We start from the raw sequence: 13,677 nt of genomic DNA, 5'->3' as shown, positions 1-13,677 counted from the left end.
TCGCGAGCAGTAATCAATGTTGCGCAGTTCGCTCTGGAAATTCTGTATACATTCAACAAGTTGCACATTTTTTTCTTTTTCGAAGTGTTTGCTGTCGAGTGCTTGGATGGAATTTTTCATTGCTGCTTGTGTGTTTCTATAGAGAGTGCGGAGAGAGTCACAAATTTTCCGCGATTGACAGGCTGAAATCGGGTTTGTGTGGCTCCTTATTTGTTTCAAATAAAGTTGCGGAGAGAAAGTGAGGAAACGTGGCGCACTGCCATACCTGAATTGTTATAAAAAATAGGGAAGTGATAACAAATAACCAAGATGTACGACGCGGTATATAACCTGAAGCATGTCAGATTACTTAGCTTTTTTTTTGGGGGGGGGGGGGGGGGGGGACGGCGGTTGTTGCATGATGACTCATTAAAAAAAGTCACAGTTTCGGCACACGGCCGAAGCAAAGACAGATAGAGAGAGAGAGCGAGAGAAATAAATAAAATGAAGAAACAGGGAGGTTAACCTAGAAGACCTGGTTTGCTACCCTGTGCAGAGGTGGGGAAGTAAGGGTCGGAAAGAGGATAGAGACAGAGAGATATAAAATAAATTAGAAAAAAGAAAGCAAAGAATGCGACAGCAACATATCGGGCTGCTATGCGAAGTAAGGCTGGGAGATTTATGAACCATACGAAATGTAGTGAACACGGTCGATTGCGCTTCAATTCAAAGTACTGCAGTAACCACAACATCTAAACAGATAATGTTGTGAATATTTGACTGCTTGATGCCCCACAATTCAAAAAGTCTAAGTTCGGCGTTGAGAAACGCGATAAGCCACTGGTATTCTGTGGAAGTACAATAACGTTGAATTCTCCAGTGAGCATATCACCGGCACATCGTGTACGCACACCACACGGAAGTTGTGCAGCAAGACGTTCATGACATCTGTCCACAGTGTTTCTGGTGAGATGTACACTGTTCGTCGACGAAGCCGTGCGATTTTCTAACGGCACCGGCGTCACGACAACTCTTTCGGTGCAGCGAGTTGAGTTTGTCTGTCTAAGATGATAGTGGCGGTGCGCCTTTCGATGGGAAGCGAACTTACAGACACGACAAGACCAGACACTCTCGAACAATCCTGGACTTGATGCGAGTATTTTTTTTCTATAATTTCAGAGTGAAAGTGAAGCCAGAGACAGTTCGGAATGCACCTTTTATCCAACTTTACGTGCTCCAGTGAGCCCACCCATTTATTGATCAAGCCACCCGACACGTCAATGTTTAGGGAAAGCATGTATCGCTAGTCCGAACAAAGTACATGCTCTGTTCAAGAGTGTTTCAAAGTGTTAATGTTCAAAATGTTAACGCAGTGCACTCAGGAGAGAGAAGTAACTGGTTCGATTCTCGGGTGTTTTTGAATCGAAGCATTTCTTTGCATACTGCAGCCACTTTTGGTATCTATCTATCTATCTATCTATCTATCTATCTATCTATCTATCTATCTATCTATCTATCTATCTGTCTATCTATATATCTATCTATCTATCTATCTATCTAATCTAGCCGCCTATGTTTGGGTGCTGTCATGATCACCCCCTTAACTTAGGGTACACCAAAATCGGTACATGCGGGTAAGGAGGTTTGACGAATACGACTCGCTGGTCATGGCATAAATACTGTCACATTCTCGCCTCATACGCCATCAAACACTTTCCGAAAAATGTGGCACATTGCGGGTATGTGCCACAGATGATAGATATGTTATATCTACCCACGAATGGGGAGAACACACATAGGTAACTTTAACGCTTGGGTGTTAAGAAAAAGTTACCGTACGCAGCGTTGACTGCACGAATTCCAACAATAAATTTCATTGTACCAGCTGTAATCGAACACTGACATTTTGCGTGGCACTGAAGTATTCCGGCACAAAGCCACGCCAGGCCTCCGATATACTTCTCAAATATATCCTAATGCTTGTGTTGTTTAAGTACTGGCTGTCCAATTTCATAAACATTACATATGCACTCCTATAATACACCTGTCATGTCGGGTTAACGTAAAATGCAGTTAGTCGCCATCCGCTGAAGTTGTTTTGTGTAGCAGTGTTGAGAGCCACCATCATCGCAAGCACCAGCACCTAATATAAGCTTACCGCTTCTGTTGTTGCGAGGCATTGGTCTCCAAGATCACCTACTCGGAATATCCTCGGCGACACACTAATCTGCCAGCACACCTTCGTCCGCAATTATATAAAATACCTGTACCTCAAGGTGCGCTCACGGGTAATGCTAACCACGGAAACACAGAGCAAAAAAAAGTTATTTGGGAACTAGCAGCACTAATTTGTACGTCAATGCACGTGCACACGTGTGTAGGTGAAAGAAATGGAACTTGCTCTATACTGTTTACATAACTTTCAAAAACATGAGTGATTGCACAATGAGAAATGCGAACCAAATATTATCGCTCACAAACTCTGTCTTGACGTCATGGCTGCACACCGTATGAGTGAGCTACGAATTAAATTAACACAATGATATTAACTTTATTATTTATTTTTGGGGCGAAGCCTCTTGGGAGCTCGTTTTCTCGACAACTAATGTAGTCACGGCCCACCAATAGACGGCTATGTGGCAAAAAAAAAAAAATTGGTGGATTCCGTTACTCAACTCTGGTTCACCGAAAATGAGGAAGAAAACAGTTACACCAATAAATAACTGACAATATCGGTGCAGCTGAAACAGCTTTCCCTAGTGCTTCATGAAAGAAGTCTCTCTCAATCCCCCTCCTATTTTTTCTTAATTGTTTTTATATACGTTACATGTGGCTATTTCATTAAGCAGTAATTAAAGAGTTCCTAATCATACCTCTTTAGGTGGGCGTAGAGTATACTCACGTTGACTCGAGCCGTAGAAGTCCTGACTTCCGCCGAGGAAGTCGTCTTCCTGTTTCTCACTCTGCTGCACCGAGGAACTGTTGGTCCCTTTCCTGCGAAGTGTGCCGTTGTTGGATCGACAAACTACACGTGCTCGCGTAAACTACTTCAGTGCACAATCGCGTGCGGACCACCGTTATAAACTTCTTTATTGCTCAGCTTATGCTTACCTGAATGCTCAGCTGACAATATCAAACTCGCCAGTTCCTGTTATCAAGTGATTTCCGCTCCGCACCAGTTCACTTCTATACGTGAAGTGTCTGTGCGCCCCTGCCACTGTGCCCGCAGTAAAATATTCTTTGTAGATGCCCCACTGCTGAACTCCTTTTGTTATACAATAATCTCTATTTAACTTGTCTCGGCAATAGCGAAATGCGAGAACATCCATGTGCAAGATCTAGGAGCCTGTTGGAGAACATCAAGCAGTAAAAGATAATATGAAACTGTCTGGGCTCCCAAGATGTATAACGAGCCCATAGCCAGGAGTTGTGTTGGGGGAGGGGGTGCGCCAGCCACCCCCCCCCTTTGAATTCAGGATGTAGGTGGGTATTTTACGCCGAATAAATAATGAAAATGGGTATTCTTAAGACCCTCAACAAGTTTCGCCCCCACCCCCCTCCCAGCAAATAATTCCTTGTTACGGAGCTCATGAACACACACTTGTCAGAAGTGACAGCGTTGAGAAAAAAGAACAGTACTCGCTCGCTGGATTTTGTGACGACCGGTTGTGAACCCCGCGATCTTCGACAGCGCAGCTCTAGCCGACTGGCTTTTTTTTTTCTTCACCCTACGTCGTTTCCTGACGCCGACAAGAGCTCTCGCTGAGTGGTTCCCCGTCCTCGGACTTCTGCGACCGCGTCCATCTTTCATATCTTCTCTTTGTTTGAATATGTGGTTGCTCCTGCACCTCTCTCTCTTCCTACCTCTCTCAATCTCTACACAACTAATTCCTTTCTATCCTCCCTATCCTTTTTTAATCCCTCGTTACCCCCATCCCCTGCGCAGAACTGTGGAGGGGCCCTTCATAGTGAGAGAGGCAGTAACGGAACTGCGCTTATTTATTCCTTTTCCCCTTTCAAAAGTTACTGATAAGAAAAAAAAAACACGTCTCCTGCAGGCACACAGCTATATATACACTTATCGATTCACAATGAATGGTAATTGTTCATGCCTTTTCTTATCACTCAATTCTTCGTCTCCATGAAAACTCAATAGAACGTACTTGAAATCACTGCTTCTAAAAAATTAACACAGCTACGCAAGATTCATCTGACCAGTAAAAACGTTCACTCGTGACACATCATCAATACCCCTAGGCCAATCACTGCAGCACTTATTCATTCTGAATTTGTCGTCTACGCACACATGTTAACGAGTACGTCCTACACTCTTAATAATGTCCCGGATAAACTGCTGGCCATAGCCTGCAAAACTGACGAAAGAGGTCTGGTTTCCTGACTATATCAAGCATATCACCCAGAACTTGATCAGGAATGTAAGTAAGGGATATACACATTTATCTAACAATCACCCACATGTACATATGAAAAGTATCTTGCTCCCTATTGCTCATGGGCCGTTAAGCAAACTCTAAGCGAATCAGATCGTTCTTTCGGACCTAAACTCCTATCAGGAAATAGAGACCGCGTAAAATACGGTCACGAACACATAGTCTAACTTGGGCAATGGAGAAGCATGGGACTGGTCGTGTTTTTCAAAAAAATTGAAAGCCACTCAGTGATAGCAAAGATAAAAGTCGAGTCAGGCCATCCCAGAGTGCTCGCGTTTCACGGTGCTGGAGTTGTCTACCTAGACACGTGCAAACGAACAAGCTGGCGCGTATGAATTATGCATAGCAGCTAACCTGAAATCCGAGCCTTCTCCAAGAGGCAAACATGAAAGCTCTATAGCAGAGCCTCCTACTTTCTCTCCGTAATGATTTCTTCATCTGGGTCATTTTGCGAATCTGACGTAAATAGTTGATGAGCCGAAATATGAGATCGATGCCGCGAGGGGACCACGTATGTGTTCCTGGTCGAAGCAGGTATGCGACCCTACAGAGCTGCTCCCCGGCATGCACCCGACGAGTCCCAAGTTTTCGTTTTTTTTTTCTTAAAGTCTAGCTCTCTGCTGCCCATTTTGTCGATACCGTTCCTCTCGTACGGCAACAAGCTTCGACGAAAAACATAAGCGTGTATAAAGACTGGGAGTATCAGTGGCCTAGATAAATTCATTTCGGGCTACACCCACGATATGTATGCGCCAAGCATATCGCGATATGTATGAAACATACATCAAAATATATATGATAAAAACGTATAATGATATGTATAATACGCAAGAACATGACTATATATGCATTTGTGCGTGTATATAATGAACAGAAAATTCAAGGTTTTTGAGTAAGGGAGGGGGTTGAAAGTTCCAAACCACCTTTCTGGTTAAGCCAATGAGAATGTTACAATCGCGAAGGCAAACTATATACGCAAAAATATCCAAATCATAGGAATTATTGGCAGCCTTCACCACGCAATGGCGCTTTTCGAAAATAAGTATTCGAAACATAGTTCTCATAGCTTTTATTTCCGAAAACTGGTGTGGCTATTAACATTTAGTTTTGAAATCTACGTTATGAAAAATGATAGCGAAAAAATAAAAAGTAAAAAATACGCCTATTCGCGTGTAACCAAGCGTGATCTCATCAACGAACAAAGTTCGAAAGTTAAGCAGAAGGTTAGTTTTGTTTCATCTGCGTCTAACCATGTTTACAGTATTCCTATGACGTGTGGACGAGCGTATGTGGGCGTCTAACCTTGTTTACTGTATTTCTATGACATGTGGAGGAACGTACGTATGCGTGGCGTCTAACCATGTTTACTGTATTTCTATGACGTGTGGACGTGCGTATGTGGGGCAGACTGGTCGCTGCATAAACTTACGCCTAAAGGAGCCCGACTCATCTTTAAAGGGCAGGCCGCTACCGCAGTTGGCCATACAGTGTGCAAAGTGTGTAGTGTGGGTGCGAGGCACGCTTCTCGAATAGTCATTTTGTTCAGGCACCATGATCGCACCACAGGCACAGGAGAGATCACGGAGGAATTTCACATTAACATTAGGCAATCACCTTGCACGAGCCACCCATCAGTGACTACTTTGGAAAAAGAAGTGCCGCTGCTGAGGCGGATAAGGAGCACAGCAGATATGGTGCGATAACCCCAGACTTCAAAACTACGACGGTGTGCATGGACAGTGGGGTAATAGCATTGATAAATATATATATATATATATATATATATATATATATATATATATATATATATATATATATATATATATATATATATATATATATATATATATATATATATATATATATATATATATATATATATTCTTTCTCTTGAATAAAGCCTTGTTGATGGTAGCGTTGGTGTCGTTCCCTCTTTTTGTGTGTGTGTCAGTGTACAATAAAAATAAGTTATAATGCATTCAGACCAACTACCTCGTCTCGCAGTATTACTTCCTTTTGTGCTCTGTTTAACCCGCTTTTATTTGCCCGTTCTTCTGGGCTCTTTTCACTTGCCACTGTTCAAGGAAGCAAAACACTGTTTCAAAGAAATTTCGCAAGCTTGAAAGAAGCGTCGCGTTTTACGCGTGTACGTTGTCTCCGTCTTGCTCAAGAGTACGCTAGGAGGCTTTGCACACAACGTACAGGAACTCACCAAACGTCGCTGGGCTCTGGCTCGAGGTCTGAGTAGTTGTCGTCAGCCACATGCCGGTTAAAGTGCCTTTGCAACGCCACCACTATCGGGTGCATGTCAGCGGTGCCGTGCTGGCTACCACTCCTGCATGCGTGAAAATCGGTTAAGTGAATCGCTGAAGACAAGAACGCCGACAGCGAGATAGTAACATAAGGGTTCCTTTGTGAAGTAGTGAGAGCGTGTCTGGTTAAAAAATTATTACATATTAAACATACTAAAAATGTTCGAAGTTTTTTATTTGGTGCCAATTCACCATTTACAAGGCTATTTCCCCGTTGCGAAGGACCCTAAAAACTCAGAGGCTATGTCCTCAACCAGAGACCTTGCGGGAGCGCACTGACATTTACAGCTTCTCTTAAGCTTTGAAAACAGAAGGAAGCCTGCCAGACTCATCTCAGGGTTTCATCTGGGGCGGCTGCATCAGCCCTGATGTGACCGCGGCCGACTCCCTCTTGTTCTCAGCACTTAGGACAATCATGGTCACCTTTTAGACGGTGTTTCGATCGGTCTCAAAAGCCTCTAACATTTATTGGGGAGACAAAATTCAGATATGTGGATTGGTATTGACGTGTTTGCAAGTATTCACATGAACTAAGCCAAGTTCCCTAGTGCATGCGCTTACCTTTGCATATCTTCGGTTGCTCCTCCTCCACCTTCAAGAGTTCCCAAGTGCAGCTGTTCCAGCTCGTCGATAAATGTTTTGTACTGTCCACTCTTGTAGGTCGGGTACAGCTGCAACAGTGAGTCCGAGCACTAAAGTTACTTTCGTGTTTCAATTCAACATTTGCGATCCCTGTTCAAAATGAAATGCAACATCTTGCATTTTCTTGTGACTTTCTTTACATGCTTTTATAACGCATTTTCTTGTATACAACGCGCGCCGAAAGAAACAGGTAAGTGTGCCTAAACAATAGGAATGTGGGCTATGTAAAGAAGTTATATGTGTATATTTTATTGTAGATTTAACATTGCACTTCCCTAAACTGGGGCAGGTGCGGAATGTAATTTTTAGTAGTGTGGGGTAATGTTTATATGCATAGACGAGTTGTATGCATGTCACAGGTCCCGTTAATTCGGGAGGCGATCACCGGGCTAATTTCAAGGGCCGAAGTATCGGCCCCCCGAACCGCACCACGAAAGCGTGGACAATTTAGAAGTGGTCCTATTTGGTGTGCCAGCGGACGCCGGCTGTGGTCCAAAGAACAAGTCAGAGCCCAGAGTTGATAAACAAAACAAAATTATATTCTCAGTTATGGCCGATCAAAACGATACACAAGTATGCACCCTCGACAATTGTTGAATACAATGTGTCACCAATCAAACAAGGTACTACACAGTACAATCAGCCACACTCGAAACAACGGACACAGACAACAATACGCGCTACAATGCAGTCGCATGCATCGAACAACCAAGACACTTAAAGACTAAAGAGTTAGAAAACTTATTCAGTCCAAAGTTCTTGGAACAAAAGTCTGAATGATACTCTTCCGAGAATCACTCACTCAAAGTCCAGCGTTGTTGTCGTTCCGCTGCCCCCGAAGTTTCTCTTCCAGGAAACCTCGCGTCTTCAATTGGCCACTCTCCAAGCATCAAACTTCTGCGCCGGAAACACGTCGGCTTCACACACGCAGCTGTTGCCACGCGTCTTCGCTCGATAGCGGTAGTCACACACTCTTGCCTGTAGCTCGAGCCTTCACCCCTCAAGTGGAAATCCTCTTCTTCTCCTCCTTTGTCACGGAAGACAAATGGCTTCGCCCACAAGGCGGAACACCCTACGCGCTCTGGCGCATACTTTCTTCTTCTCCTGCTTTGTCACTAAGGACAGAACCTTCACCGACAGACGCGGCGGGATACCCTACGCACACCGGCATTAACTTCCTTCTTCTCCTGATCTCTCATCTCGGCTGCTCAATTAAATACCTTCCGCGCGAGATTCCAGAAAGTTCTCATCATTTCGTCGGCGCGATACGCAGCAAAGGCTGGGGGAAAGGGCGAGACGATACAGGGGCAGTCCACGACGGATGACTCAACCCGGCATCACCACGCCCCTTTCCATCGAGAAAATTTCAGGCCTTGCTCGGCCGCCGATGCGAGGAGGTTTCGTCCGCGAACCTACGCTTCCGAGAGGGGACATTCGCGCGCCCGGGGAGTCTTTGGATGTTTGTTTTCTTCTTTTTATCGTTGACCTCACGGCGTCACTCCGGCGTTTCGTCGCGAGAATTTGGCGGCGCGCCCTTTTTGAGCGCTCAGTTTGTGACAATGCAAGAAAATACGGTCTAAGAGAAATTTCACACAGGATGACAAGAACAGGTATAGACACCTAAAAAAACTGAAATGGGTAATTACACAACTCGCATGCAGATGTGACAAAATAGAGGCTTTACACAATACATATTCTGTTAATTTAAACAGTGTTTGAGACGAGACACCATATACATCAGACAGAATGAACGCAGTTTAAGTTTACAGAACGCGTCTTACAAACTAGCCTACGAACACATGTTCCCGAGTACACAAAAAATACCTGACCTTGAAATCTAGTTAGAAAAAACTAAGCATATCTTGAAATCAACGAGTTTGTCATTTCACGGAGACCTCCTTTTAAAAGTTATATCAGCCATGCCATTCATAATAAGAAGATTGTGGAGCAAAAATGTAGAAGCTGCAGTCGCAAATACAAAAAAAAGGGAGGAGCAAGAGTGATTCCTTTTCTTGCACTTATATTCCCTTCAGGAGCATATTTAAGTGAACAGTTTACGAATGTATTGAATTCCCAAAACATGAATCCAACGCACTCAATATTACGTTACAGGAACGAAAGTGAAGTAACTGGTGTTTTGCGTGCATTTCAGAAGTTAATTGTAATTATTATGTAGTTTCCTCAATTCCCACATATTTAATACCTCATCATTCTGCAACGCGTCACATTTCACTTTGGCATAAAAAGAATGAAATATTATGTTCACAATCTGTGTGCAACTAGTTTTTCATTACATTCATTTCTGGAAAAGAGAAGTAATGCTTTCGGCGTTGGTTCTGAAAGGCGGCACGTCGAATACAGTGGTGCCTTCACCAAAGTCATCCACTACAGCCATACGCGGCACACTGATGTTAAGTCAAGACATACTATTCAGTTCATATAAAGAATAATCTGTCCAGCTGTTTTGTGGCCACAAGTTGACGCAACTAGCATACAGAAGTAGCGTACACAAACGCAGCCACCACCACTGAAGGGGATCTCAAACATGAAACGCACAGCCTATCAGTAAAGTCATGGAGTGATCAAGCTTTTCCCGCCGTCCTGAAGTTAAGCAGATGAGACTGCACACCTTCACTGCCCTCAATCACACGAAAGACTACTCAGCTTCCTGCATGCAGTGCACAGTCTTTAGCAAAGAGTTACGTAAGTAGTGGCCCAAATGCGAGATCACGTTTTAATGAGCCCGCAACCCTAAGCGCGGTATATCGCTTGGTCATTAAGCGAGCACGTAATTCACCTTTCTCTCCCTCCGTTCACATTTCTTTGTTTTTTAATGCTTCCAACCGTAATTAACGCTGGCTCACTGCGAACACATTAAGGTTTTATGTCAGAATTCACCGTAGGTGCACGCGAAGAAAACGTGGGTGAAATGCAATGTGTATTCGTGATTTCTCGTTCTCATATTCAACAAGATAAACTTGGTTTGTACATTTTAAAAAAATTAAATGAAACTTCATTTTTGGTGGCGATTTTCGATAGGGTAAGTAAAAAGGAAATTTTCAGCCAAACTTTAAAAATAGAGGTACATCCTTAACCTAAGCTTCGGACTACGTCATCACCCTAGAAGTGATATATGCTTATGGCTCCTTATGAATACGATTTAATACATGTTGGTCTTTGCCAGGGTGTTTTCTGCTAACCAGTACTACTTAAAGAAACTGCGTATGCAAGACGCCTCTCCTGTTCCAGAACATCAGCTACGCTTCGTAGTTTTTTTTTTAGTAATTTTACATGCAGCTTCCTGCGCTGGACGTAATACACGCAACTATACACGTAAGCAACACGCCATGCTATTTGCTTTATGTCTGTAGATTACCCGTATTCTGGGGAAAAAAGTATCTCACTGTGTTGAGGAAAATGTGCGGAAGCTCGGACTTTGAAGGAAAGTTCATAAAAGATAAAATTCGTATCTCACTCGTTTGCATACTTTGCACTCGTTAGACTCGTTTGCACGAGGCAACACCCCTGAAAAGGGCTGGTTCGGAGTTAATACCTCGGGTAATTAATCGTTCACTTCTCTTCAATCTGCTTGTCTTTTTTAGTAACTAGCTTCATGCCACGAACGAATAAAGTATAAATTTTTCATTTGTAATGTCTTACTGCATCGAGTAGTCTCGCTGCTTTGATGAACTCTCACACCATAAACGATGTGTTAATGCATAAGCGTAGTTCACAGTCCTTTTTAACATAGAAAGCTTGTCCATCTGCTCTCCCTTCGTTTTTCTTCTGTCCATCTCCTGTTTCTAACAAAATGTGTAAACTGTGCCTATAGCACAATAGACCAGACACAAGTGCAAGCGCGATCCTTGAGTTTGGTCTATGTGGTCGTTAGTTTACCCAGCTTACACTTTTTGTGAATCTGTACAAAACTTCAACCAAAACAAGTTCCTCCGAACGATACGATGTCGCTAAGACAGTTTGTACGTGTTGGTCGGTCATAGCAGAATGCTTTGCGCAATGCACTTAAATGTGTCTCAACCAAGGGTACCAAAACGCTTATTAACGCCACTAATACGTCAAGCCCTGACACAGACACAATGCCCATTCTTATAAGTTTACACGCATTTCTCCTCTCCCTCTACCGTAGGTATCTGGGTGCAGTCCTTGTGCCGAGGTTTGACTAGCGACAAACAGGATACAGCACATCGCCAAGAAAACTAAGCAACCGCTTTATATATCTTTTAACGCGGCGTCTCTGAAGCACGACGGAGTCTCTTCCACTCTCTCTTCTATCTGGCTCGTGCATTATCTAGATTGCCAAGCAGCTAACCGTGAAGCAAAAAGCCGCCGCACCCAGACACGCAGACTCGCAGGAGTACACGTAACCCCTGCCTACCACTCCCCTTTCCCTCACTTCTTTTTGCTTCTTTCAATGCAGCCTCTCCTCCTCTTGCCACTTACCGCAGACAGTGGGTAACGCAGCGAAAAGGCCGAAGCAATCTCTTCTGTTTCCACACAATGGTGGCTCCTCTTCAGCGCACGACCATTCTCTCCCTGTTTTTCCCTTACTAGTAGTTTCACTTCAGCGAACGACTCACACGTCCGGACTTCGGCGTAGTGCCGTCGACACGCAAACATACAGCGCGCACAGCCTGCCGATGCCACACCATGGCGGAACGGGATGAAAGTGCAGAGCTCTTTTTTTTTTTTTTTTGAGCTTCGAGATAGTGCGCCGAGGCGGCCGGAGACCAGGAGCCGAAACAGGGTCAGTGCACAGGGATGTGTGATAACGTGAAGCGTAACACATGAGTTGCATTTTACTGCGTTTTCCTTTATATGCATTTCTATATCATTCTCAGTCAAGTTTCTTTAGCTGGTTGCTTGTTGAATCCTAGGTAAAGTAGCGTAATCTATTCTAAGAGGGGCCGCAATTCCAACGACTCAGCGTGACTGAGAAATCAAACTACTTCTCGAAAAATAAATTGAAACAAAAGTGTAACTCACAGTGTGACTGAAAAACTGGAGATGAAGACTTGACTTATTAGTGTCATGGCCACTTGATTAAAATAATACATTTTTCAACAAACCCGCACGGGACTTGCTGCTTTGTTGATCATGGGGTGAACTGAAGGAGTGGCCTCCTATAAGACCGTTATCCACTATCTCAGGGTGGCTATACTGTGAGTACAACATGACGTGCCCATTTAGCTCTAATTCATCACCAATTTGAGAAGTGGGTAAGTATCTACTACCGGTCTATAAGGCAATATGTAACCCAATTATTAGCAAACGTCCCAGATGGTGTGACTGATGATCGCAGATTATGGCTGAGCCAGCTGTGACGGGTAGGCAGCCTTAAGAAACCCACTTGTGACGCAATTCTTTGTGTTATTCGGTTCCCAGCACGACTCTACACTTCTATTATGCTAAATACTTACACGTATTCATATATTTATATATTTATATATACTGCTTTATTGTATTTATTTATTTATACACTCTGTATGCTAATATTTTATAGAATGTTTATACATCCTTATATATCTGTACTGTATATTAATTTGCACTTATGTTTGTAACAGTTGTGGAATAGTGGTCGTAGTGCAGATAAACACCTCACTGTTAACCATCAAGCACAGACCCTGTGCCATGTCAACCGCTTGGTGCTGCCATGTAGTACCTGGAGCTACAAGCTTTCGAAGCTGCTTTTGAATGAACGAAAAAGGTAGAATATTAAGGGCTCCTTCTTTTTAGACGCGTTATTAGTTAGAACTGACAGAACAAAATGCACTACTATATCCCATGAGGTGCACGAGGAGCAGGGGGATCACCGTCACTGTAACTGAGTTATTAGAGCATCGGGCACGTTATCCGAAAGTTGCAAGGTGGACATCTGCCAGTGGCAAGTTATCTTTTCATTCACTTTTCCTTCTTCACATTTATATCACATTTACTACTGACCCCATCCCCTATGCTTACCTTAGCATCATTGTCTGTTAGTTCTCATTGTTATTTTATCAAGCTGTTACAGGGGCTTTCATCACGTCCTCTGCCACTTTATAACTATGTTTACAATGCAAAGAAATATGAATAGCTACTAACGTGATTCTTCATCCAACATAATTAATCTTAATACGAGAGGTGTTAGATTACAACTCGGGTCACGCACAGCGCCGTAGTTTTCCACCACCACCGCTGGTGTCCGTATAACCAGTATCACACGAAACAAGAAGAAAAACTCAGTAAGTAAAAACATTTGAGGCTCGATCGCGGGTGCGCTGAGTGCCAGCCCA

The 13,677-nt window shown here is 43.5% G+C and overlaps 1 protein-coding gene across 1 annotated transcript in view; it reads right to left on the bottom strand.

Annotated features, from left to right (window-relative positions):
- LOC142817506 (cadherin-like and PC-esterase domain-containing protein 1) overlaps positions 1 to 13,677 on the bottom strand; it is a 104,008-nt gene that overhangs the window by 20,299 nt on the left and 70,032 nt on the right. The window contains exons 11-13 of the mRNA XM_075894524.1: positions 7,304 to 7,413; positions 6,643 to 6,765; positions 2,882 to 2,973 (exon numbers count right to left, since the gene is read on the bottom strand). Coding sequence (XP_075750639.1) covers positions 2,882 to 2,973; positions 6,643 to 6,765; positions 7,304 to 7,413 — 325 coding nt within the window. The remainder of the gene's footprint in view (positions 1 to 2,881; positions 2,974 to 6,642; positions 6,766 to 7,303; positions 7,414 to 13,677) is intronic.

Source organism: Rhipicephalus microplus, chromosome 5 (assembly GCF_043290135.1).
Source record: "Rhipicephalus microplus isolate Deutch F79 chromosome 5, USDA_Rmic, whole genome shotgun sequence".
Taxonomy (NCBI): Eukaryota; Metazoa; Arthropoda; class Arachnida; order Ixodida; family Ixodidae; genus Rhipicephalus; species Rhipicephalus microplus.
This window is presented reverse-complemented; position numbering and strand designations above follow the sequence as displayed.